Source organism: Vulpes lagopus, chromosome 7 (assembly GCF_018345385.1).
Source record: "Vulpes lagopus strain Blue_001 chromosome 7, ASM1834538v1, whole genome shotgun sequence".
NCBI classification, from domain to species: Eukaryota; Metazoa; Chordata; class Mammalia; order Carnivora; family Canidae; genus Vulpes; species Vulpes lagopus.
In genome coordinates, this window is record NC_054830.1 from 738,278 (window position 1) to 764,327 (window position 26,050).

The following is a 26,050-nucleotide window of genomic DNA, read 5'->3' on the forward strand; positions in this document are numbered from 1 at the left end:
CCACTGCCTTTGTGCCCCTTTGTGCCCCTCTGAATGGCCCTCAGGGCCGGTTCCACCGGGCTGCGGCTCCCACCCTGCTGGCCAGCCCCTTCGGAGCCTGCCCCGCCTCTGACCACTCCGTTTCTCACCCGTCCCTTAATCTGAAATAAGTAGGTGTTCGCCCCCTCACGGCGGGGGCCCCAGAATAGTGCCTGGAGGCCCCGAGTGGCCCCCCAGGCCCGGCCCGCCGCGCCCCCAGCCCCGGTTCGTCTACCTGCTCGCGGAGGCCTGGCCGCTCAGCTTTGCTGCCGCAGGAGCCGTTTAGCGCCCCCACCCCTGCGCGACCCGCCCCGTTCTCCCCGCTGCCGCCGGGGGGCGCCCGGAGCACCGAGCCCTCCAGGTCCACGGGAGCCCCCTCCCGCGCGCTGGCTTCCTGGTGCCCGGCGCGGGCGGGCGGGTCGGGTCTGTTGAGCCCGCCCCCCCCCCCGCTGATTCCGGGGCCGGCCGCAGCCGTCGTACTGTCCACTCGCGGCCCGCCCTTCCCCCTCCCCGCGTCCGTCTCCCACGAGCCGGGCTTCGTCTGCTCTTGCACGGGCCCGGCACAGGCGCGGCTCGGTCGGCGTTGGCTCGGGGCGGCCGGCGGGTGGCTGCGCGGCCCTACAAGCCCCCCGGCCCCGCCCGCCCCGCGCCACAGCCGCAGCCTCCTCGGGACCCCGCGCTCCGCGTCCCCGGCCCGGCTGAGCCCCCGCCCCCGGCCCCGCCCGCCCGCGGCCCCGCCCGCCCCGCAGGCCCTCCGCGCAGGCGCACGGCGTCCCGGCCGTGCCTCCCCCTCCCCGCGGCCGAGGGCGGGGCGCGGCGGGTCGGGGCGGCCGCGGCTCCATGGGGCTCTGGGGGCTGCTGAGCCTGCTGCACTCGGCCTTCTTCGGGGACCAGGTAGGGCGTGGGGGCGCTCCCACGCGCACGAGCGCGATGGGTCTGGGGGCTCGCGCAGTCGCCGTGGAGACCGTTGCCAGGGAGACTGCCCCGGCTGCCGGGGGCTGGGCGCCCCTCCCCCGCGTCGCAGCGAGCCCCCACCCCGGCGTGCGCACGCGCGGCCTCGCGGCCCGGCTCCCGGCTCCGGGGTCCCCGAACCCCTCCCCATTGCGCCGACACCCAGAGCGGCTGGGGCGGTGGGACTGCGACGGGGACCGCCCCGCACGCGCGGCCAGGGTGGGGCCACGCCCTGCACCTCTCCCGGCCTCAGTTTCCCCCTGGGCTCCAGCGTCGGGCCGACCCCGACGTTCGCCCAGGCTGAGGTTGCGAATCCGCGTCCCACCGGCTGAGCGCCCCGCCGGCCTCCGCAGACGTTCCGAAGCCGCGGCCCGACAGAGGAAACTGAGGCCGGGGCGGCGCGCGGAGGCCAAGGTCACGCGTCCAGCGGGGCTGGAGCCGGGGCGGCCGGACGCGCCCCCGGAGGCCCGGCCTGGAGGCCGGCGGGGAGCTGTCCGCGGTGCTGACGGCTCGCTCCCCCGCCCCGCCCCGCCCCGCCCGGGGAAACTGAGGCCCAGAACCCAATCAGGCGGCCCCACCGCCCGTCGGGTTTCAGGGGCACGGCCCCGCCGCTCCCCCGTCTCCAGGGCCAGCCCTTCCCCGCCTGCCGGGGCCCTGCTCCGTCACGCAGCCTGCGCCCCACCCCTGGTGCCTGACAGCCCGCAGCCTTCCTGCCTCCTTCCGCCCCACCCCAGCCCCAGGGGGACGCCCCGGGGACCCCAGCCCCTAGCACAGCCCAGGGTCAGCAGGAAGGGCGGGGCGTCACGTGGGAATTGACGCTGAGGTCAGGCTCCGAAGACTCCAGGGCGCTCCGAGAGCGACCCTGGGATGCGGGTGGGGGCAGGGGTGGCCTCAGGGTGACGAAGGGGACCACGGCCCCATGATTCACCTTTGCCCTTGAGAGCCCAGCCGCGGCAGGGGGCGCGGAGGATCGCAGGCCGGGCCCCTGGGAAGGCCCCCCCACTGGGCCTGGGAACTGCACGTGGGATGGGCGCTGTCTTCCACCACCACCACCACCACCCCGCAGAGCCTGGGGCTGGGGTCCGGGGCTGCCGCGGGGTTTCCCAGGCTTCTCTGGTGCTCCAATTCCCCGTGATGCCTGAGTCTGTGGCTCAAGAATTGCAGGGTCAGGGATTCTCGAGGAGGAGGAGGGGCAGGGGCGTCAGAGATAGGACGTTCCAGAGGCATCTTGCCTGGGGTCCCAGCACCGCAGGCCCCACGGAGGGGGAAGCCCAGGGCACTGGGCAGGGTGGCCCCTGGCTCCGGCCGAGCGTGTGAGGACGAGGCCGGCCACTGGACCACCCTGAGACTCGGGCCAAGAGGGGCCTGGGGACCAGTGGCGTCTGACCCTGGGGAGGGGCGGACAGACTCAGTTCCATCGGGGCAAGGATTCTCCTGCCCGCCTCCCAGCCAGCAAAACAGGAAACTGAGGCCAGAGAGAGAGATGGCCAAGGTCACGTAGGCGCGTCCAGGTAGAGCTGAAGCTGGGGCCCAGGGCTCTGCCCTTTCCCCACCCCCACTCCAGCCGGCCAGCTCGGCCCAGGACCCCTCCAGGGGACGGCCGCCGCTCTAAACCCCCGGCAGGACCTGAAGCAGCCCCACCGGACACCCGCAGCCCCCGAGGGCATTGGTCTCCCGTCCGAAGGTGCACATGCTGTTCCCCCAGCCTGGAATGCCTTTCCCCTCCTCGCTTCCTGGGCCAACCCGTATTCATCCTCAAGAGGCCAAGCGCTCGTGTCCGTCTCCCTGGCCGGCCTTGCCAGCTTCCAGAAGGAGCCCCCTTGCCCGTTGCACCCCGTCCTCAAGCCCCACAGGCTGGGGGCTGCCGGGCCTGGCTCCGGAGGCCCAGGAGGGCCAGGCCTGTGTGCGGTCGGGGCCCCCAGCATCACCAGCCCCGGCGGGCACCCGGGACCCCCTGCAGTGAACCCCGCCGCAAGCAGTGTGGCCCCCGTGCCCTCGGCGCCCTTGGCGGCCCATCCTGGGCTCCTTGCACCAGCCCTCCCGCGCTAAGGCTGCAGCCGCGTCCCCGGTGGGGGGACATGGGCTCCTGGGGCAGACAGTGTGCCCGGGCCTCCCTGCCAGGAAAGGCAGAGGCAGGGCCCCTAACCCACGCCCTCCGGGCACGCGTGGGCCTGAGGCAGTAAGGTCTGGCCGCGGCTGCAGAATTCTGGCTCTGGGGACCCTTGGAGGACCTGAGACTGCCCTGACCCCAGGACCCCAGGCCCCTCCATCCTCTGCCTCATGTGCTGGGAGGGTGAGAGAGGGGTGTGATGAGAGAAACAGGGACACAGAGACTGAAAGAGACCGAGCGACCGGGGGGTGGCCAGGCGTCCCGGCAGGTGCCCACGGAGAAGCCCTCCCCGGGGACAGCGAGGACGGCCCGGGTCCCAGGTGCCCCTCAGCAGGGCCGCCCTTCCCCCAGGGGACTCCATCAAGCCGGCGGTGCCCCTCCCTGGTGGCGGGGGTAGGGGGTGGGGGTCCAGCCGCCATCCTCAGCCCTGCCCGCCCTCCCCCGTCTGCCCCAGGCCCCGCTCATCTGTGGGGAGGGGCTGGCCTGCCCCCCCAATTCTGATGTAACATCCCAGACTGGATGTCCGCTCTCAGAGGCTCCGGATCCAGCCTCCGGGGGCTCCCACGACCGCTCTACTCCGGAGCGGCTGGGGGCCCCGCGTCCTAGACCTCGGGGCGCCCCCTTCCCGGGAGGGGGGTCACCTCCCCCTCCCCCTCCCCGGCACGCGCAGTCCCTGAACCCGCCCGAGGCCCGACGTCCCGCTGCCGCCGCCGGTCCCCGCCCCGGGCCCCCATTGGCTGTTGCCATGGCACCAGCCCGTCTTCCCGCGCCGCCATTGGCCGCCGCGCCCGCATCCCGCATCCCGCATCCTCCCCCGCTCGCGGTGGTCTCGCCCAGCTCGGAGCGGCGGCGCCGCCTGGCCAGGCCGGGACCGGGCTTTGTCCGCCCCGCAGCCCTCCGCCCGCGCCGCCGGCACCGGAGCCCCCGCCCCGCCGCCCCGCCAGCGCAGCCCAGGGAGGTACAGTAAGCGGCGCTTCCCCGGTGCGGGGCGGGGGGCGGGCCGGGGGCGCACCCTCCCGAGCCTCCGTGTCTCCAGGGTGGAGCCAAGAGGGAAACTGAGGACCAGGGAGGTGAGCGCCTGCATGGCCGCTCGCCGACCCACGCGCACACCCACTCAGGGTTCAACACTGGGATGTCCCACGGTCCCCAGGCAGGCCTGCTGCGTGCTTGGGGGTAGTCCTACACCTACGCCTCCCTCCCTGGACCTCAGTTTCCCTCTCTGTAAAGTGGGGTGTGGGTTGAAGGAGGGGCCCCTTTGGGCCACATCTGTGCCAACCCGCCCTGGAATGTGGCCACTCACCCCTCAATCAGACCAGCCCCCAGCTATTGATGCTTTCCTTTCTGCAATGGAAATCTCTCAGGGAGGCTCCCCAGAGTGCCCCGGTGCAATCAGGGGGTGAGGGGTAGGCCGGGGGGCTGCCTGGAGGAAGCTGGGAATGGGATGGCAGGAGTAGGGAAAGGTGGTCCAGGTGCAAGCCCGCACTTGCAGAGGCCTGGTGGAAGAGCGCTGCTGTGTGGCCACCAGGTGGTCTTGAGGGCACTGGGGGGCCATGGGAAGTATGGGAGCAGGGGTCGGAGGGAGGCCACCAGTGACTTTCAGAGGTTCCTTCTGACCGTGCATGAGGGGGGGTGTGGGAGCTGGGGGAGGGAGGGACCGGTGGGAGCGTGGAGGTGGGGACTGGGGCCGGGATGACCGGCGGCTGGTGGGTAGGCCTGCTGCCGAGCTCGGGCTGATGACGATGCAGGAGTGACCACCAGATGCAGGTGGAGTGAAGGTATCCCAAGCCCATCCCAGAACCCCTAAGAAGGCAGCTGTAAGGGAACGGGGTGGTGGTGGGGTGCCCAGCCCCAGGTGGGGCTCAGGCCCGGGGCAGGGGGCAGGGATCGGCAGGCCGCGTTGGCTTCAGCCAGGACCCAGGGGTCCTGCTGCAGGCGCCCCCAGTTCCAGCTCGGGGACCCCCGACTGAGCCTTGGGGCGGATCGGTGTTGGGGCGGGAGGTGAAGGCTGCGGCCGAGGCAGCTGGCCTCCCCTACCTGACACCCTCCCACCCCTTCTGCCTGGCCCGGCTGCCCGGCTGCTGTGCTGCGCGGCCACTCCCATGCGTGACCCTCTGTCCGCCTGGAGGGGCCGCGCAGCGAGTCTTTCTCGCCTCCGATGGCGAACGAGGCCCCGCAGAGGCCAGGAAGCGCCGCCGGGACTCCTGGGTCCCTGTCATGCCTCGTCTGGCGCCCTGGCCTCAGTTTCTTCCTCTGAGCGCGGCCTCATGGAGGTCCCCAGGTGCCAGGACAGTGACCAGCAAGTCAGACGTCAGGGTCAGGCGTACAGTAGGTCCTCCCGATGGTGCGGATGGCCCGACCCCAGCCCCGCACCCCTACTGCAGGCCCCGCGCCCTCGCTGACCCCAGGGGGGGCGGGGCGGGTGCTGTGGGGCGGGGCCCAGGAGGACAGTGAAGGAGCAGTGGATGCTTGCAGGTGGCCAGGTGGGGGGGGGGAGCGAGCACCTCCGCGGCTGACGTGGGGAGGGGGCTCTGGGACGGCCGGGAGCATGGGCTGCCATTGGTGCGCCTCAGACAAAGGCGGAGGGAGGGGGCGAGTGCTGCTGGGAAGGGAACAAAGAGGGAAGGGGGCGGGGAGGAGGGGGCAGCTCTGGGCAGGGCCTCGCGGGGGAGGAGCCGCCAGCGCTGGACACGCAGGGGGCAGGGCCCGCGCGAGAAAGGACAGCCACAGCCACACACAAAGAGGCGGCGGCGCTGCGGTGCCGGGATGGGGCCAGGCAGGTAGCCGCTCCGCTCCAGCGGCTGGTGGACGGGCTGGGGCAGGGCCTCCAGGTTTTGGGGCCCCCGGGGGACGGCGGTGGGCCTGCCCGCCCAGCCGTGGGGGTCCCACCAGCAGCCGGGCCACCGCTCTCTGACGCGTTGTCAGCCGTCGCAGCATTTTTCTTGCCCGTCGGTGGGGCGAGCCGGTGGTCTGTCGCCTGCCCTCCGGCAGCTGTGCTGGGGGGGGGGCTCGCTGTCAGCACGCGGGTCGGGAGCCGACAGTGCGGACGCTCACGTGCGCGGGCCGGTCAGCTGCGCGTCTGGGCCGCGTCTGGACCTCCGTCCCACGGCTCTGCCCGGCTCTCGCCCCGTTGGCCACGCGGCATGTCCACTCTGGCACCCCTCGGGTGAGCCTTCTGACCTGTGGCCGCAGGCGCTGCAGGAGCTGAGGATGGCGAGCTCCGTGGCACCCTACGAGCAGCTGGTGCGGCAGGTGGAGGCCTTGAAGGCAGAGAACAGCCACCTGAGGCAGGAGCTGCGGGACAATTCCAGCCACCTGTCCAAGCTGGAGACGGAGACATCTGGCATGAAGGTGCGGGCGGGGCGGCGGGAGGACACGGGTTCCGGGGACAGGGCCGGAGGCCAGCAGGCCAGGCCGCGGCATCCCAGGGTGGCGGCGCCCGGGGCGGCCGGCTGATGCTGGGGCCGCTGTTTGCCCCCCGCTTCAGGAGGTCCTCAAGCACCTACAAGGCAAGCTGGAGCAGGAGGCCGGAGTGCTGGTGTCCCTGGGGCAGACCGAGGTGCTGGAGCAGCTGAAAGGTGAGGAGCCCCGCTGGGGGCCCCGTCACACGCTGGGGTGCTCCCCAGCCTGCCCCCCAGGGAGCTGGGGGGCAGAGGGGGCACTGACCTTGCCCTCTCCCCGCCACGCCCCTGCAGCCCTGCAGATGGACATCACCAGCCTGTACAACCTCAAGTTCCACGCCCCGGCCCTGGACCCGGAGCCCACCGCCCGGACTCCCGAAGGAAGTCCCGTCCACGGCTCGGGGCCCTCCAAGGACAGCTTCGGGGAGCTGGGCCGGGCTACCATCCGGCTGCTGGAGGAGCTGGACCGGGAACGGTGAGAGTCTGAGAGTGGGCAGGTGGCAGGTGGCCCGGAGCTGGCCGAGCGCCTCCCGCGCGGCCCCGCCCCCAGCCGTCTCTGAGCCCCGATTGGCCCATGGCGTGTGGCCCGCCCGCCTCCTGCGTCGCCTGTGCGGTGCCCGCGGTCCAGTGGCCCTCCCGAGGACAAAGGGGAGGGGGCGTTCCTGGCAAAGAGGGAAGCTCCCGGGAGATGTCCCCAAGGGTCCCCAGTATGCCGGCCTCTGCAGGGACAGGGCTGTGCCCGTTGCCAGGGTCAGGACTGGGGCCAGGAGGACTCAAGGCAGCCTTTGTGGGGTGAGGGGCCCGTGGCCAGCCGAGGAGAGCAGGGTCTGGGCGCCCCGCGCAGCCTAGCAGGTCTCGTGGGGTTGGATGCGGTGGCTCAGCAGCGGCGCAGGGTCAGGTCCGCGCTGGGCTGTGGGACCTCGGGCCGGTGTCCTAACCCCTCCCAGCCTCACACTTCCGCCCCGTCATTATAGGTACCAGGCAAATGTCTTTAAAGTCAATAAGTTTTAATTTAAAGAGAAAAGAGCATAATAGTGGGGCTGCGTAAAACGGGACTAGCGGTGTCTCCCACGGGGCTAGGGGGGCCACCGCTGGGCCTGGAGCAGCCTTGGTCTGCAGGCTAGAGGGGCCTGAGCAGGCGGGACGGGGAGAGGCGCACGGCCGCCCTGCCGCCCCCGCGGGTCCTGTGCCCGCCCCAGTCCCGGAGCCAGGGCCGACCAAGGCTGCCGGGCGGCGACCCCACCATCCCGAGACCTGCACGCCCTGCGGCCCCCCTTCTGCGAGCCTGCACCCACCGACCTGCCCCCCCAGGTGTTTCCTGCTGAACGAGATCGAGAAGGAGGAGAAGGAGAAGCTGTGGTATTACTCGCAGCTGCAGGGCCTGTCCAAGCGCCTGGACGAGCTCCCGCACGTGGAGACGGTGAGCGGGGGGCGGGGGACGGGGGGCGGAAGGGGGCGGGGGGCCGGGCCTGGCGCACCCTCACCGCGGCCCGTGCCCCCTCCCAGCAGTTCTCGATGCAGATGGACCTGATCCGGCAGCAGCTGGAGTTCGAGGCCCAGCACATCCGCTCGCTGATGGAGGAGCGCTTCGGCACCTCGGACGAGATGGTGCAGCGCGCGCAGGTGAGGCGGTGGGCGGGCCGGGCAGGTGCGCGCGGGCATTACCCCGCGGGTGCCGTGGGGCCGGGCGGGCTCGGGGCACAGCTAGAGCGAGGGGCCTTCGCAGGAGGGGCTGGAGGGCAGAGGCCGAGACCGGGGCCAGGCCGGGTGGGTTGGGGTTGGACCACGGGTGGGTCCGGGCTGTGGGCAGAGGCGGAACACAGCGGGGTTGAGCGCGGGTGGGGCCCGGTGGAGGCGGGGGCTCGGGGGTCGGACGCGGCGGGCAGCCAGCCCCACGTGCACCTTTCCCTGGGCTCAGATCCGAGCTTCGCGCCTGGAGCAGATTGATCAGGAGCTGCTGTCGGCGCAGGACCGGGTGCAGCAGACCGAGCCCCAGGTACTGGGGGGGGTGGCCACGGGGCTTGGCGGTGGGGAGGCCCCCAGGGCCGCGGCCGGGGTGCCGGGGTGGGCCCGCAGCCCCTACCCACATCGTCATGGGGGTGTGGCCGGCATCAGTCCGGGCGCTCAGTGGGGTGCACCCCAGCCTAACCCCTACACCTGGCGCTGTCCGCACAGGCCCTGCTGGCGGTGAAGTCAGTGCCGGTGGACGAGGACCCAGACACTGAGGTCCCCACGCACCCTGAGGATGGTGTCCCTCAGCCGGGCAACAGCAAGGTGAGGGGGCATCCCGGTTTGTGGGGGGCCAGGGGGTGGGCTGAGAGGTGTGGGGGGGCCGGCGGGGTTGAGGTGCATGGGGAGTGGGTCCTGCGTCTCTGTCGGATGCGGGGCCCCTCTCTCCTCCATCTCCCTAGTGTCCCCAGGGGTGGAAGGGTTGGCAGGGCCAGCATGTGGTCTGGGGCCCTGTAAGGTGGGTGGGGAGAGCTGTGCTGTGTGATGGGGGGACACGCCAGCCTTAGACTAGGAGGTCACCAGCGAGGGACCACAAGGTGGGCATTCGGCCCTCCTGACCTGGGGACACATCCCCAGGGGGCTGCAGGGCGAGGGGGGCGGGGGTGAGCGGGTGAGCCTCCTGGGCTGGGGCCACCAGCCTCGCTGTGCTTGGGCGCCCCCCACCCCAGGGTCCGGGGCTGCCCCTGGCCCACCCCGAGAGCCGGGCGGGGTTCCCCACCTTTGCTCCATGCCCCGCCCCGCAGGTAGAGGTGGTCTTCTGGCTGCTGTCCATGCTGGCGACGCGGGACCAGGAGGACACGGCGCGCACCCTGCTGGCGATGTCCAGCTCCCCGGAGAGCTGCGTGGCTATGCGCCGCTCGGGGTGCCTGCCGCTGCTGCTGCAGATCCTGCACGGCGCCGAGGCTGGCGCGGGGGGTCGCAACGGAGCCCCCGGGGCGCCGGGGGCCAAGGACGCGCGCATGCGGGCCAACGCGGCGCTGCACAACATCGTCTTCTCGCAGCCGGACCAGGGCCTGGCGCGCAAGGAGATGCGTGTCCTGCACGTGCTGGAGCAGATCCGCGCCTACTGTGAGACCTGCTGGGACTGGCTGCAGGCCCGGGACGCCGCGGACGGGGGCGCGGGCGGCGGTGAGCGGGGGCGCGCCGGGCCTTCTGGGGACCGTCCCGGCGGGCTGCAGAGTGGGGGCGCCTGGCTTTTGCGGCCAGTGGCAAAGTTAACACGACAAGAGCGCGGCCGAGGGTACTGAGCCGCAGGCGCTGCCTCCCCTCCCTTCTCCCTTTGCGGTGGGCGCAGCAGCCCTGCTCTGGGTGGGTGGGGAAGGGTGGGGAAGGGCGGGGGCCCCCACTCCCCCCGGAGCCGCAGGGCCCTGACCTGCGCCCCGGCCCACAGCCCCCGTCCCCATCGAGCCCCAGATCTGCCAGGCCACCTGCGCCGTGATGAAGCTGTCCTTCGACGAGGAGTACCGCCGAGCCATGAACGAGCTGGGTGAGTGCCCGCGCCGCCCGAGGGCTGCTCTCCTGCCCGCCGCCTCTTAGCCACCGGGCTGCCGGGGCGCAGACGCCGGGACGAGGCTTTGCCCGGGAAGCCGAGAGCAAAGGTGAAAGATCCAGTTTAATTCTTGGAACCGGAGCCACCGGGTAGTGCGGCGGTGGGGGCTCCACCGTGTGACATCTGGGGTTGGGGGCGCTGCAGGCACTATACCCCCTTCCGGAGGGAAGTAACCCAAACGGAGGAAGGCAGCAGCAGAGGTCAAAGCTCACTATGCTCAGCCTCACTCTGGTGATGACGGGACGAGGGCTCCGCTCACCCGGCAGGTGGTCAGGGCAGCGGAGGGCAGGCGGGCCCGCACCCCGGGGAGAGCACCCCGCTGCAGCGCTTCCGGAGGGCACTTGGCTCCCGCGGGCACTTCGGGTGTGCACAGTGTTGCGCCCCCCGCCCTCGCCCCCAGCTAGGAATCTGCCCTCCGGCTGGGTTTACAGAGCAAGACACAGAAAACAAGGAAGCAAGCAACGCAGATAAAACCCCAAACCTGGAACCCGCGGGTGCCGTAGTAAGGCGGCGGGCACGGGCGGCGGCATATTACCGCCCTGTTAAGTCCTGTCGTCGGGCGCGGGGGGAGGAGGTCGTCTGCTCCCTGCACGCCGCGCCCCAGAAGGCAGGCACGCGACGCGTCCCCAGGCAGGAAAGGACCTCGGCGTGCACTGAGCTTGAACGTTTGTGGCAGGAACAGATACGACTTCTATGACGCTGGTTCTCAAAGTGGGGCCCCGGGGCCCCCGAGAGTCCTAAGACCCTCCTCCGAGGTCCCCACAGCCCCAACTGCTTTGATAAGGACACGAGATGTCATGTGCCTTTCCCACCCCCTCTTCTCCGGGCCGTGGGCTCCGCGGGCTCTCCCAGACACTCCTGCCCCGGGGGCCGCTGGGCTGCACGATCTGGGGTCAAGGGCTTCTTCCTGCGCATGCCCAGCGGGTGCCCACGGACGGCCGTCACCCACAGGAACAGAATCTCTGGGGTCCTCAGAAACGTGCGGAGCATCGCGGGGGTCCCTTAGCCCAGCGAGAGCCCCGCGGCCGAGTTCACAGCACGGCCCCGCCCTTGTCTGGGTCCTTCCTGTGGGTCTCCAGCAGCGGGGCTTCCGCGCTCGGGAGCATGAAAGGCCTTGGAAACGTCCCCCAAAGTAACTTAAACTTACATTAAGGATTTTTCGGGGCGCTTGGCGGGCACCTGGCCGGCTCAGTCACTAGAGTGTGTGACCCTTGATCTGAAGGTCGTGCGTTCAAGCCTCACGCTGGGTGTGGAGCCTCCTTTTTAAAAAAATTGAATTGTGGTAGAATAAAGTGAAAGATTTGGCGTCTTGACCGTCTCTAGGCGCACAGCTCGGGGCACGGAGCACCCTCACCCCGCTGCACACCCACCCCCCATCTCCAGAACCTTCCATCTCCCCACACTGACCCCCCCGCACCCTGCCCCGCCCCCAGCTCCCACCCCCTCCTCTCTGTCTCTGTGGACGGGCCTCCTCTGGGGACCTCCTGGGAGTGGGGTCCTGCAGGAGGTGGCCTTCTGGGTCTGGGTCCCCTCCCTGAGCCCAGTGTCCTCAGGGTCCGTCCACGTGGGGCAGGTGTCAGGCCCCTTCCTTCCTGGGGCTGGGTCGTGTCCCGGGTGTGGACGGGCCTCCTCTGAGGACCTCCTGGGAATGGGGTCCTGCAGGAGGCGTCCTTCTGGGTCTGGGTCCCCTCCCTGAGTCCCGTGTCCTCGGGGTCCGTCCGTGTGGGGCAGGTGTCTGGGCTTCCTGCCTTTCTGTGGCTGAGGAATGTTGCACGTGGACGGACACATCGTGTCCCCCCCTCTGTCCACGTCCCCCAGGGGACGTTTGGGTTGTTTCTGGCTGCTGTGAACCGTGCTGCCCGGACATGTGGCAGGTTTACTTTGGAAGCTTCCAGGCCACGTGCCGCTAACCTCTTCCCCAGAGGGTGCTGGACCTCAGCCCTGCCGCGGGGACGCTGGAATGGGCTCCGTCATCTTTGCTCCGGGAAGACGGAGGCAGGGCTTCTCGTGCTCGCGTTGCCACTTCTTTCCCTTCCCCTCCCTTCCCGCCGCCCACCTCCCCCGATTCCTTTCCCTGTGGCCGACAGTCCCCCACGTAGCTGCGGAGCATGAGCCAGCCCGACCCTGCCTGGGGGCCGTGGTCTCAGGGCCTGCAGGGGACCCTTATGTGGGACTCGGGGGGGCTTCCCTGACCAAGCGACTGGAGCTGGGAGAGCCCAGCACCCAGGCAAGTAGCAGGGGGGCGTTCCAGGCAGAGGGAACAGCCCCCCCATGTGTCCCCGCAGGTGGGCTGCAGGCCGTGGCCGAGCTGCTGCAGGTGGATTACGAGATGCACAAGATGACGCGGGACCCACTCAACCTCGCCCTGCGCCGATACGCCGGCATGACCCTCACCAACCTCACCTTCGGCGACGTGGCCAACAAGGTGCGTGGGGCGGGCAGGTCGCGCTCCCCGGGTCTGAGCCTCCCTCCACCTCCGCCTGCACCTCCGCCGACCTTGAAGCAGCGCTGAGGTGGAGACAGTTGTCCCGGACTTGTGGGCGGGTAGACTGAGGCCCAGGAGGGCTGGGGGCGCCCAGGGGGCTGCCGTCTGTCCGGATGCCGTCAGCCAGCCCACCACCCGTTGGCTGCCCTGGGGCCCACCCTGCAGAGAAGGGGCCTCTGGGCTGGGGGGGGGGGTGTCCGTGCTGGTCTGGGCCTCGGTTTCCCCACCCCGTAGCACGCGGCAGGGAGGGCGGGCCGGGCTCAAGCCCTGGCAGGGTAGGCGCTCAGTTAGCAAAGTGGGGACCCTGGGGTGCAGGTGGCCTCCCTCACGGCCCCGCCCCACCCCGCCCGGCGTGACGCTCCGCTGTGACACCAACAGGCCACCCTGTGTGCCCGCCGGGGCTGCATGGAGGCCATCGTGGCCCAGCTGGCTTCCGAGAGCGAGGAGCTGCACCAGGTACCGGGTGGGTGGGCCCGGCACGGGGAGAGCGGCGGGAGTCCCGCTGCCTGAGCCTCCCTGCCCGCGACGGCCCCCTCCCCTGGCTGCGGCGGGCCTCCCGGGCGGGCGTCCCCTCCGGCGTCTCCGCCGCCCCGCCTGGGGCAGGGCTTGAGGAGGGGGTGCGGGCCCCAGGCCCACCGCGCTCCTTGTGCGCCCCGCCCAGGTGGTGTCCAGCATCCTGCGCAACCTGTCCTGGCGGGCGGACATCAACAGCAAGAAGGTGCTGAGGGAGGTCGGGAGCATGACCGCCCTGATGCAGTGCGTCCTGCGAGCCTCCAAGGTGGGCGCCGGCTGGGGACGGGGATGGGGACGGGGATGGGGGGCGGCACTCAGCCCAGGCCCGGGAAGAGGCAGCGGCCGGGCCGCCCAGTGCTGGCCGCGGGCCAGGGAGGTGCGGCAGGGCGAGTGGCCCATCTCGGGGGTCAAGCCCGGTGGCGCACTGCGCACAGGTGCCCGCACCCGGGACTCCAGCCCTACGCCCCTCAGGCCCTGCGACGGCCGCCGGCTTCCGTTTTACTTTCACCGGAAAACGTCTTGGGGGCCTGTCCCGCCGGCTCCTGTCCACACCTGGGCGGGGCCGGCGCCCTCCCCCAGCCGGTGACCCCTCCCGCCCCCTGTGCCCAGGAGTCCACCCTGAAGAGCGTGCTCAGCGCCCTGTGGAACCTGTCGGCACACAGCACGGAGAACAAGGCAGCCATCTGCCAGGTGGACGGCGCGCTGGGCTTCCTGGTGAGCACGCTGACCTACAAGTGCCAGAGCAACTCCCTGGCCATCATCGAGAGCGGCGGCGGCATCCTGCGCAACGTGTCCAGCCTCATCGCCACGCGGGAGGACTACAGGTCGGCCCCTCCCGCCCCACGGCCACGAAGCGCGGGGGGGCGGGGCGGGGGCGCCCCTGGGGGAAGGTGGACGCCCGGGCGCAGTTTGGGGCTGTGGACGGCAGGGCCCACTCGGCTGTGAACCCAGGACAAGCCTTGGTGTGTGCTGCGATTGGATGCTCCCGATTGGTCCCGAAGGACTAAATTATTTTAGTGTGAGTATATCCCAAATTTTGTGTGGGGCTATACTTATACTAAATCAGAAACTAAGTTATTAAAATAAAAATATGTATTGGTATTTCTAAATACCATTCATAATACTCTTTTATTAAACTTTTTACTAAATGGTATTAAAAAGTACTCATTCTTTATCAAAATCAAGTACTACTTATTACATAATAGTAATGCTTTTGATGTAGGAAATACATTAACGTTTATTTTTAGTGTAAGTATATTTCAAATATTGCATGGGCTATACTTGTGCTAAAGATTTTTTTTTTCATTTTTTTAAAATATTTTATTTATTTATTCATGAGAGACACACAGAGAGAGGCAGAGACACAGGCAGAGGGAGAAGCAGGCTCCATGCACGGAGCCCGACGTGGGACTCGATCCCAGATCTCTAGGATCATGCCCTGGGCTGAAGGCGGCGCTAAACCGCTGAGCCACCAGGGCTGCCCAAGATTTTTTTTAATTAAAATCAACGAAACACTTATTGCTAAATAATCCTAATTAACAATACTCAGCCTTTAAAAAAAAATAGATAGTAAAACTTACCTTTAATATAAGTATATCCCAAATTATCACAGCACATGTAGGTCAATTCTGCATTAAGAGAAAGCATTACTAATTCATTATTTTAATATACATATTTTACTCAATATTTACTCATCTTCTGAAATTCAGTTACCTTAGCACCTTTTTAAAAAAATTTTTTTTTAAGATTTTATTTATTTATTCATTCATTCGAGACACAGAGAGAGAGGCAGAGACACAGGCAGAGGAATAGCAGGCTCCACGCAGGGAGCCTGATGTGGGACTCGATCCCGGGTCTCTAGGATCATGCCCTGGGCTGAAGGCGGTGCTAAACCGCTGGGCCACCCAGACTGCCCACCTGAGCACCTCCTTTGTGTTTGCTAAGTCTGGCCCCATCCCGGCAGGGACGGAGGGGCGGTGCCCTGGCACGGCCTGACACCCCTCGCCCCCCACCCCTGCGCCCACAGACAGGTGCTCCGGGACCATAACTGCCTGCAGACGCTGCTCCAGCACCTGACGTCCCACAGCCTGACCATCGTGAGCAACGCCTGCGGCACGCTCTGGAACCTGTCCGCCCGCAGCCCGCGCGACCAGGAGCTGCTGTGGGACCTGGGGGCCGTGGGCATGCTGCGCAACCTGGTGCACTCCAAGCACAAGATGATCGCCATGGGCAGCGCCGCCGCGCTGCGCAACCTGCTGGCCCACCGGCCTGCCAAGTACCAGACCACCACCACGGCCGTGTCCCCCGGCGCCTGCGCGCCCAGCCTGTACGTGAGGAAGCAGCGGGCGCTGGAGGCCGAGCTGGACACGCGGCGCCTGGCGCAGGCGCTCGACCACCTGGAGAAGCAGGGCCTGCCCGAGGCCGAGGCCGACGCTGAGGCCGCCTCCAAGAAGCCCCTGCCGCCCCTGCGGCACCTGGACGGGCTGGCCCGGGACTACGCCTCAGACTCGGGCTGCTTCGACGACGACGAGGCGCCCTCCCTGGCCGCCGCCGCCGCCACCGCGGAGCCTGCCAGCCCCGCCGTGCTGTCCCTCTTCCTGGGGAGCCCCTTCCTGCAGGGGCAGGCGCTGGCCCGCGCCCCTCCGGCCCGCCGCGGTGGCCCGGAGGCAGAGAAGGAGGCCGGCGGGGAGGTGGCCGTGGCGGCCAGGGCCAAGGCCAAGCTGGCGCTGGCGGTGGCACGGATCGACAGGCTGGTGGAGGACATCTCAGCCCTGCACACCTCGTCTGATGACAGCTTCAGCCTCAGCTCCGGGGACCCTGGGCAGGAGGCGCCGCGCGAGGGCCGTGCCCAGTCCTGCTCCCCTTGCCGGCGGCCCGAGGGCAGGCGGCAGGAGGCTGGCGGCCGTGCCCACCCGCTGCTGCGGCTCAAGGCCGCCCAGGCCAGCCTCTCCAATGACAGTCTCAACAGCGGCAGCACCGGTGACGGACGCTGTCCCCGTGAGCACACTCGGCCCTGCCCGCTGGCCGTGCTGGCGGAGCACCGGGAGGGGTCCCCATGCAGCCAGGCGCGGCCCAGCCGGCTCGACCTCCATCTGCCAGGCGGCCAGGAGCCAGCGTCCCGGGACAGCTCTGCTGCCGACGCCTGTGTGCGCACCATCAAGCTGTCGCCCACCTACCAGCATGTCCCGCTCTTTGAGGGCAACCCCAGGGCCACCATGGGGTCCCTGGCCCCCGGAGCCCGGAAGGAGGCCTGGCTGCCCGCAGAGGGTCTGAGCAAGGTGCCGGAGAAGCTGGCGGCAGAGGCGGTGCCACTCTGCCTGTCCCGCTGCAGCTCCCTGTCCTCGCTGTCCTCGGCCGGCCGCCCAGGCCCTAGCGAGGCCGGGGACCTGGACAGTGACTCTTCCCTGGAGGGGCTAGAGGAGGCAGGACCCAGCAAGGCAGACCTGGACGGGGCCTGGCTCGGGCCTGGGGCCGCCTCCCTGCCCGTGGCCATCCCCACCCCCCAGCGGGGCCGCGGCCTGGGCGTTGAGGACACCACGCCGTCCAGCTCCTCGGAGAACTGCGTGCAGGAAACGCCGCTGGTGCTGAGCCGCTGCAGCTCGGTGAGCTCCCTGAGCAGTTTCGAGAGCCCGTCCATCGCCAGCTCTGTGGCCAGCGAGCCGTGCAGTGGGCTGGGCAGCGGCACGGTCAGCCCCAGCGAGCTGCCCGACAGCCCCGGGCAGACCATGCCACCCAGCCGTAGCAAGACGCCGCCGCTGGCCCCCGTGCCCCCCGGCGAGCGCGAGAGCACCCAGTTCAGCTTGCAGTGGGAGAGCTACGTGAAGCGCTTCCTGGACATCGCGGACCGCCGCGAGCGCTGCCGGCTTCCGTCGGAGCTGGACGCCGGGAGCGTGCGCTTCACGGTGGAGAAGCCGGACGAGAACTTCTCGTGCGCTTCCAGCCTCAGCGCGCTGGCCCTGCACGAGCACTACGTGCAGAAGGACGTGGAACTGCGGCTGCTGCCCCCCGCCTGCCCCGAGCGCGGGGGCGGCGGCGGCGGCGGCGGCGGCCCCGGCCTGCACTTTGCTGGGCACCGGCGGCGGGACGAGGCCGGCGGCTGCCTGGAGGGGCCGGCGGCCGGCGACCAGGAGCTGGAGCTGCTGCGTGAGTGCCTGGGGGCGGCGGTGCCCGCCCGGCTCCGCAAGGTGGCCTCGGCGCTGGTGCCCGGCCGCCGCGCGCTGCCCGTGCCCGTCTACATGCTGGTGCCCGCCCCCGCCCGGGTGGACGACTCCGCCGAGGGCACGCCCGTCACCTTCTCCAGTGCCACCTCACTTAGCGACGAGACGCTGCAGGCGCCTCCCCAGGAGCCAGACAGACATAAGCCCGCCGGCCGGGAGGCCCCCGCCAGGCAGGCCACCGGGCACAGGCACAGGGCGTGGGGCACGGGCCGCAGCCGGGTGGGGCTGGAGCTGCCCCTTCGCCGGCCGGCGAGCGCCTGCACGGAACGGGACAGCGGCCGCCCCAGCCCAGCGCGAGGGGACCGAGGGGACCGAGGGGACGGGGCGCTGCAGTCTCTGTGCCTCACGACGCCCACCGAGGAGGCCGTGTACTGCTTCTACGACGACTCCGACGAGGATCCACCCGTGGCCGTGGCGCCCCCGCGGCGACCGTCCGCCATCCCCCGGGCCGTGAAGAGAGAGCCCCCGGCCGGCAGGAAGGGGGTGCAGGCCGCGCCCCAGCCCGCGGAGGCCCCCCGCGCGCAGCCCAGCCTCATCGCCGACGAGACCCCGCCCTGCTACTCCCTGAGCTCCTCCGCCAGTTCGCTCAGCGAGCCGGACCCCCCTGCGCACCCGCCCGCCCGGGCCCGAGCTCCCAAGGCCGCTGTCACCAAGGCCCCCGGCGCTGCGGGCGCGAGCGACAGCCTCCGGAGCCCGCGGGCCGAGTCGGGGCCGCTGCGCCGCTGTGTCGGTTCCGCGGTGCCCCGGCGCCGGCTCCAGGCGTCAGCCCCGCGGCGCCGCAAGCCCCAGGCAGCCCAGCCAGACAGGCGGCCGGCGGAGGGGCCCCGGGAGCGGGCGGACGAGGCCGCGGGCTCAGACCACGCCTCGGACCTCGACAGCGTCGAGTGGCGCGCCATCCAGGAGGGCGCCAACTCCATCGTCACGTGGCTGCACCAGGCGGCCGCGGCGGCCACCCCCGAGGCCTCGTCCGGGTCTGACTCTGGCCCGTCCGAGTCGGGGCTGTCGGGGGCCTCCACCCTGCCCAGGAAGGGCCGGCGGCTGCAGGCGGGGGGCCAGGCGGGCCAGGCGGCGAGGCCGGAGAACCGGGACCCTGCGGTGCCGCAGCGCGGCACGAGCGGCCCCGAGAAGCTGCGGGGTGCGCAGAAGCCCGCGTGCAGGGTCCCGGCTGTGCTCCGGGGCCGGACCGTGATCTACGTGCCCAGCGCGGCCCCCCGGGCCCAGCCCAAAGGCGCCCCCGGCACCCGCGCGGCCCTGAGGAAGATGGGCCCCCCGAGTCCCGCGCAGCCTGCAGCGCCTGCCAACACCCCGAGCCCCGGGCAGCCCCGGTCCCGGAGCCTGCACCGGCCGGGCAAGATCTCGGAGCTGGCGGCGCTGAGCCCTCCGCAGAGGAGCACCACGCCGCCCGCCCGCCTGGCCAAGGCCCCCTCCTCCGGCTCCTCCCCCGCCTCCCCGGCCTCCCAGCCGCCCACGAGGAGGCCGCCCCTGGGCCCCCAGGCCGCGGGACCCCTACCCGGCCCGGGGGCATCCCTGGTGCCCCAGACGCCCACGCGGGCCCTGCTGTCCAAGCAGCACAAGACGCAGAAGTCACCGGTGCGGATCCCCTTCATGCAGAGGCCGGCCCGGCGGGGGCCACCGCCGCTGGCCAGGGCAGCCCCGGAGCCGGGCCCCAGGGGCCGGGCGGGAGCCGAGGGAAGCCCCGGCGCGCGGGGGCCCCGGCTGGGCCTGGTGCGCGTGGCGTCCGCCCGCTCCAGCGGCAGCGAGTCCTCCGACCGCTCGGGCTTCCGGCGGCAGCTGACCTTTATCAAGGAGTCGCCGGGCCTGCTGCGCCGCCGCCGGTCCGAACTGTCCACCCCCGAGGCTGCGACCCCCGCCGCCCAGGGCGGCTCCCCCCGGCGCGGTCGCCCCGCGCTGCCTGCCGTCTTCCTCTGCTCCTCGCGCTGCGACGAGCTGCGGGCAGCCCCCCGGCAGGGGCCCGTCCCCGAGCCGACCCCCGCGGCCAGGCCCGCTCCCGGCGAGCGGCCCGCCCGGCGCCCCAGCTCCGAGAGCCCGTCCCGCCTGCCCGTGCGCACGCCGGCCGCGCGGCCCGAGACGGTCAAGCGGTACGCCTCCCTGCCGCACATCAGCGTGGCCCGCAGGCCGGACGCCGCCCCCCCAGGGCCCGCGGCCGACGCCGCCCGCCGCAGCAGCGATGGGGAGGCGCGGCCACTGCCAAGGGTGGCGGCGCCGGGCACCACGTGGCGTCGCATCCGGGACGAGGACGTCCCACACATCCTGCGGAGCACGCTGCCCGCCACCGCCCTGCCACTGATGGGCGCCCCGCCCGAGGAGGGCCCCGGCGGCCCCCCGCAGCGCAAGACCAGCGACGCGGTGGTCCAGACAGAGGACTTCGCTGCCACGAAGACCAACTCCAGCACGTCCCCGAGCCTGGAAAGCAGGGGCCCCCCCCAGGCCCCGGTCAGCGGCCCCACCGCCCTCCTGGGCAGTGATGTGGACGGGCCTGGTCCCACCAAGGCGCCCACCTCTGTTCCCTTCATCCACGAAGGCCTGGGGGTGGCTGCGGGGGGCTTTCCCGCCAGCCGGCACGGCTCCCCCAGCCGCTCGGCCCGTGTGCCCCCCTTCAACTACGTGCCCAGCCCCATGGTGTCAGCCACCACTGACTTGGCTGCAGAGAAAGCCCCCACCGCTGCCCCTGCCAGCCTCCTGGAATAGTGGCCGGGGCCGGCCTTCTAGAACATCCTCTCCAGGCCAAGGGCTGGTCTGGCTGCCGGGAGGGGGGGGCCCAGGGTCCATCCACCCACCAGAGCTCTTGCCCCTGGAGCCCCACTGCAGCCTGAATTGGCCTCACATCTCACGCACAGACGCTTGCTTCCATGCTGCGGGGGCTCAGGAGGGAGGGGGCTGCCGGCTGCACCTCGGGTCCCAGCCCGGAGCACATGGCGACCCCTACGCAGAGACCACCCTCCCCGCCTGGGCAGCGCCAGCAGCGCTCCAGGGGCCCAGCCTCAGCAGGCCCCTCCTCTCTCGGGAGTGGCGGGGAGGGGACAGCCCGCCCCGGGTGGGGGACAGGGCTGCGGAGGGCGGCCCGGGGAGCGCGTGCCTGCAGCTGGGGGCCTCGCATCTGTCCCGGCCTACGCGGGGACAAGGCCTGTAATTTGGGAGGCCCGGTAATTGGTTAATGATGGCTTTGCGGGTTTGTTTGCCTTGCCAGCCCCAGCTGGGAGCGTGGGGGCGGGGAGCGGCTGAGCCCCACAGCAGCCCCTGCCCCACGCAGCGCAACGCCGCCCAGCGGGTGCAGAGCGCACGGAGCGGGCTGTCCCAGCGGCCCGAAGAGCAGGGAGGCCGGTGCGCGGACACGGAGCCGCTCTGGTGTAGACAGAGGCCCTGCCAGGGGGACAGGACGGCTGCCCGCCGGGGAGGGCGCCCTGGAGGCGGGCGGGGGCCACGGGAAGGAGGCCCCGGTGTGTCACAGGGAGACCCTCTGGGAGGGCGTGGGGGTGCGGGACCCAGGGCTGTGAGCGTGCCCAGGGGTTGGGGGGAGTGTGTGGGGGGCCCCGAAGGCTACTGCCCCACCTTTCGATTCCATCCTCATTCCAACGCAGGAAGCACTGGGCTCCGCGCCAGGTCAGAGCCGGGCCCTCGGGGGTCGCTGGCCAGTGGGTGCTGGTGGTGCTGCCCCAGGGGCGGACAGACGGAGGGACGGCGAGCCCCGAGCCTCCCCGCCAGCCTGCTCGGGGACCGCGGGTGTGTGTGCGTCCAGCCTCAGCCCCAAGGGCGCCTCCTGCAGAAAGAGCCGACGACCTCTTTCCTGCGGAGGCTCGGGGAGAAGCTGCTCCGAGCACGGGGCTGCCGGGACAGCCTCACAGGGGCGCCTCTCCCAGCCCGGAGCCCACGGAGGAAGGCCCCCGCGCCCGCGCACCGGTGCTTCCTGCGGCTGACCTCCTCGGAAGCCCGGCGCCCAGCCATCCCACACCCCGCCGACCTGCTGCGCCCGCTGCGTCACGCGCCCCTCGCCACACCCCGTCCCCTGCGACAGGAGCCAGGGCCCGGCCGGAGGGCCCACGGGCAGGAGGCAGGGTGGCTGAACCAGCATGACCCGGCTGCAGCCCCCCTTGGACACCCGGGCTGTCTCGGACACTCCTCAGAAGCCGCCAGAACCCCGTCCCCACTGCAGCCTGAAGGGCTGGGACCGGGGGTCCTCCACGCCCCTTCCTGGGCCTGGGGGCTCCCAGACACCACGCCCCGTCTCCACAGTACAGGTCCCCCACCGCCGGCTCGCCCAGCCAGGACCCAGGGCTTCGAGCACCCGTGCACTGTGAGACCCTGGGCAGCGCTTCTGCCGCTCCGTGCCTCGGTTTCCCCACGTGGGCCGTGGGGAGAACTCCCAGAGCTACCTCTTGGGCGAGCGGAGCGACCACCATGCCCGAGGAAGGACCTGTGCTGCGGGACCCTCCCTCGCTGCCGCCTCCCGCCTGCCTCTGGTCAGCCCCGGGCGTCCTCTCCACCGGCTGAGCCGCAGGGCGGCTCCCCACCGCGGCAGCACTCGGAGCCCGCCCCGTCCATGCCCAGCAGCCACTTTTGCCTTTCCCACCCCCCGCCGCGGGGGGCACAGCCACACCTCATCATCCAGCCCAGGCAGGCAGCAGACGCCCCAGGACGAGCTTTCTGGAGGCCGTGGCGAGCGGTGGTTACCGGACAATCAACCTGAGTTGGGAGCAGGAGGCCTAAGGTCTCAGGACCAAAGGACCAACACAGCCACCTGCCGGGGGACCGTGAAGGAGCCAGGTGCCTCTGGAGCGCTCCTGGGGCAAGGCCGAGGGGAACGCCCGGCACCCCAAGCCTGTGACTTTGGGCCCCAGGCTGGACAGAGGCACCACTAGCCGGGTGCGGACCTTGGGGCCACCCACTGGCGCGGCATTACCTCACCCCCGCTGCTCCCACCTGTCACCCGGCCTGAGCCTGGTGGCCTGGGCCCGTCCCCATGCCTCTCTGCAGCACCACGGGACACGTGTAAATACAGCCCCACCCCCCACTGACCACACGGCCGCCAGTGGGAGGAAGCCGCAGACCCAGGCGTCTCGCACGCACCTTTAATAAACAACAGCTGTTGAATCGCGCCCTGCCCCGGCTCCGTCTCCAGGGCTGAGGGCGGGCCAGGGGCCGGGAGGGACCTCCACCTGGGGAGCCCGGCTTCCAACTCTGACCCGCTCCCAAAAGTCCTCTGGGGGGGCCCCGGAGAGGAGACAGCACCCCGTGGTCACGCAGGGCCCAAGCAGGGAGGGGTGAGGTGCCAGCACCAAAGGTGAACTGGCGGCAGTGGGGTCAGGGTGTGCAATGGGCCCTGGACGGGGTGGCCTCGGCGTCCACTGCCCTCACGGGCGCCAGGCCTGTGTTCTCTGTACACTGTGTCCCCGGAGGCCACGTTCTGGTTTCCAGTTTTCGGAGTCTTTCAGGCTAAAGCAGGCTCAGCTTATTCAGAGAAACACCTCCGGGATGCTTGGGTCATGGTGCCAGGCCCTGGGGACAGCTTCAGAGCCCCTGGGGACCCCTGGAGAGGGGCAGCTCATGGAGGCACTGTGCACGGGCAGGTGGGGAGGCAGGAGGGGCTTGGGGCTCCCTGGCGAGCAGCCTGGCTTCTGCAATGCCTCTCGCAGTCCCTGCGGCTCTGGTCTTCCCAAAGTTTGTCTTCTGGTGAGAAAAGCCCTTTTCAAGAGCCACTCCTGTTCCATGGCCCCACATGCCCCCACAGGGTGGGGGGCAGCCAGTAAGGGCTCACGTGGGAGACGGGTGAGCTTGTCCTCACAGGGCCACCAATGACAGAGCCCCACAGCCCCCAGGTCGGTTCTGCACCCCGTTACCTGGCCCTGGGGGAGTGCCCGGGCCTTGGATCAAGGTGCCCAGGGCCTCCTGGGGGAGGCCCCCACCAGAGGCCCCGTCTCACGTCTGGCCCCTCCGGAACCCCGGGGCCCTGCAGTTCAGGCGGACACGGGCACTGACCGCAGAGTGGGTCCCAACAGCCCAGGGGGCCGGGGCGATGGGGGAAGCAGGGTCGTCAGGGGCAGGGAGAGGCGCGTGGACAGCGTGGCTCTGGGGGGCTGGGGAGCCTGTGGACGTCCAGTGTGGGCTCCCGGGCCCCGGGGGGAGCAGTGTCCACATGGTCCAGACCTGACCCTCAGGGGGGCCAGGCGGGGCTGAGGCTGGTGCACATGTCCCCCCCACGCAGGCTGTGTCCCCCAGGGTCTCCGGGTGCTTCGGGGCCCTGGGGGCCTGGTCTCCGCTGAGCTGGGTCAGGCGTCTGGGAGCTGGGGGCACCCTGCCCGGTGTATGTGCTCAGCTCACGGGCCAACCAGTCAGCCCAAGGAGGCAGCTGTGGCTCCCGGCAGTGCCACCTGCTTCACCTGGCCGACATCCCGCTCCAGCTCCTCCCCAGCTCGCCACAGGTCCTCACACTTCTGCTTCAGCCCGTCGCCCGCCTGCTGCAACCGCTGATTCATGGCCACGTAGGCCCGGCTCTGCTGGTACAGCTGCTCCTGCTGGGCCTCTGTGTCCTCTGCCCGCTGGGAGAGGCCCGGGGAGTCTGGGGACAGGACACAGCACACTGGTGAGGCAGGGGCAAGGAGAGGACACTGTGTGTCGCCCCAGCAAAGCAGGGAACTGGAGGAAACACATCACAGAGAAGCCTCGCCCCTGCGTCCCCAGGCCCCCGTGTGTATCGGCCTCCAACCCGCAGACGGCGGCGGACGGAGTCACAGGGCCGGCGGGCTCCTACCAGCCTCTCCAGGCCAGATGCCACACTGCACCTCCCTACACCTGCTCCCTGGCCATGCATCCTTGTGAAACCCGACAGTCCGGGAAGCTGCACGTAACAGCACCTGCCGGGATGCACGCTGCCTGCTTCCCTGCTCTGGGGACAGGCCGGGAAACTAGGACCTGACGAGAAGTCACCCTATCACCTGCGTTGGTACTAAGGAGGGACACAGGCCACACGATGCTCGGGGCGGCCAGGACATGAGGTCCAGGTAGGCGCTCCCCCTCCGTGGGTCCTCGCACAGCCCGGCCTCAGTCTCCCCTCCCTGGAAACGCTGGTGGGCGTGGTCCTGGGGCTGCTCCGTCCAACAGAACCTTCCAGATGCTCTGATACCAGGGACTCTTGACACTCGAAACACAGACAGGTTGAGCAAAGCACCAAATTCCTACTATTATTTCATTTTCCCCCCCAAAAACCCCAACGCATTTCTCCCCAGCTCTGGTCCCCCAAGACCAACGGTCACTCCTCCACCAGAGTGACCCCAGGGCGGGCACTTTCGGGGGTAGTGTGTGCCCGGTGGGGGGGCTGAGCAGCAGCCTGCGGGGACAGAACGCGGCCTCCGGGAAGGTCCAAGGACCGGAGAAACGAACAGCTCGGAGCAGAACACAAAACCCGCTGGCAACACCGCCCGGCCCGACTTCCAGGACAAGGGGTGGACCCCGCCGCGACCCCACCTTCACCCCGCAGCTGCAAGCCAAGAACCCGTCTTTCCCCTTTAGCCCCCACCCCGGGGCCCGAACCCTCGAAGCGTCGACCCGAGGTCAGGGGCGCCCCAAGACGGCACTGCCGGCGGCCGGCGGGCGCCCCGAGGCGCGCGTGCAGACAGCCCGGCTCGGACTAGGGTCGCTCCTAATTCCCGGGCTTCACCGACCGCCGCTCCGCCGGGGCCGGGTCCCAGGCCCGCCCCTGCCCCGCTCCTACCGTCCAGGCCCAGCGCGACGAAGACGGGGTCGTCGGGGGGCGCGCCCCGCACGTCCTCCAGGATCTGCTCCACCGCGGGCGGCGCGGGCCGGGTGGGCAGCACCACGCGCTTCTTGGCCTTGGAGCCCATTTCTGGAGGCGAGAGGGGAGGGCGCTGACGGGCTCTGCCCCCCCGGGCCCCGCCTCCCGCCCCGCGAACTCCTACACGGCGCCGGAGCCCCGTTCCCGGGGGAGCCCGCCCCGCCCCCCGGGGCTCGCTCCGCCCCCGGCCCGCCCAAGGACCGACAACGTGGGGCCAGCGGGGGCCGGCGCCTGGCGCCGCCTCTGCCTCAGTTTCCCCGCTAACGCCTCCAGCGCCCCTACCTCCTCACGCCGGCGCGCCTGCAGCACCGCGGGCGCCGCCGAGGAGCCACTTCCGCTTCCGGCCGCGGCGGAGCCCCGCCCCCGGGCACGTGACGCACACTTCCTGCCTCCCCTGGCTCCTGCCCGCCCCCGCCGCGGGGCCACGCCCCCTCTTAAAGGGGCCGCGCCCTCAAGGCCCTCGCGTCGCTGCTGGCTGCGGGGTCCCTGGAAGAGCACGGGGTGGGCGCGGGGTCCTGTCCCGGCTGCCCTCGCCGCGTCACAAAGCACCCACTCCCGGCGTCCTGCCGAAAGGGGACACAACCCACGTGCTGCCGTGGCCAGGCGGGCTGGCCGTGCGGGTCTCGGGGAGGTGGCCGGGGCGCTGGACGCTGGGCGGCGTCGCCCGTCCGGTCCCCGAAACCTCCCCCGCGGCTGGGTTGGGGAGGCTGTGAGCGGAGGCACACCTGGGTGCTCCCCGTGAGCCGGGCGGGCGAGATGCTCTCCTCATCACACGTTTACTGAAGCAGGTGCTAGATGCAGCGTCATCGCACGGATGAGGCCACCGAGGCTGGAAGGAGGCGGCCAAGCCCTGCGGGACACACGGCTGCAGCGGTGTGATCCACAACAGCCGGGGGGAGGACGGCGCGACTGCATCGACGGATGAACGGATCCATACATGTCCATGCCGGCGGCCTCGGGCAGGGGCTTGCGAGGAGCCAGGCTGCCCTGGG

The 26,050-nt window shown here is 70.7% G+C and overlaps 2 protein-coding genes across 4 annotated transcripts; one reads left to right on the forward strand and one right to left on the reverse strand.

The window, feature by feature from the left end:
- The first annotated feature begins 841 nt into the window (after nucleotides 1-841).
- APC2 (APC regulator of WNT signaling pathway 2) lies at nucleotides 842-22,364 on the forward strand. Of its 3 annotated transcripts, none has more exons than XM_041763306.1 (15): nucleotides 842-912; nucleotides 6,269-6,427; nucleotides 6,564-6,654; nucleotides 6,772-6,952; nucleotides 7,789-7,897; nucleotides 7,984-8,100; nucleotides 8,396-8,473; nucleotides 8,653-8,751; nucleotides 9,231-9,615; nucleotides 9,878-9,973; nucleotides 12,322-12,461; nucleotides 12,900-12,977; nucleotides 13,183-13,299; nucleotides 13,644-13,858; nucleotides 15,061-22,364. In XM_041763306.1, the coding sequence occupies exons 1-15, from the start codon at nucleotides 859-861 to the stop codon at nucleotides 19,958-19,960; spliced, it is 6,819 nt and encodes a 2,272-aa protein (XP_041619240.1). In that variant the 5' UTR covers nucleotides 842-858; the 3' UTR covers nucleotides 19,961-22,364. The 3 variants fall into 3 exon arrangements, with proteins under 3 accessions (XP_041619240.1, XP_041619241.1, XP_041619242.1); XM_041763307.1 differs by having other exon boundaries at nucleotides 7,987-8,100; XM_041763308.1 differs by lacking the exon at nucleotides 842-912 and adding an exon at nucleotides 5,803-5,856.
- Nucleotides 22,365-22,703: 339 nt separating this feature from the next.
- On the reverse strand, nucleotides 22,704-25,464 carry C7H19orf25 (chromosome 7 C19orf25 homolog). The gene is made up of 3 exons (XM_041763409.1): nucleotides 25,341-25,464; nucleotides 24,978-25,109; nucleotides 22,704-23,825 (listed from the first exon to the last, which is right to left on the reverse strand). Exons 2-3 carry the CDS (start codon nucleotides 25,105-25,107, stop codon nucleotides 23,599-23,601), a joined length of 357 nt encoding a protein of 118 aa, XP_041619343.1. The 5' UTR covers nucleotides 25,108-25,109; nucleotides 25,341-25,464; the 3' UTR covers nucleotides 22,704-23,598.
- Between the last annotated feature and the right edge of the window lie 586 nt (nucleotides 25,465-26,050).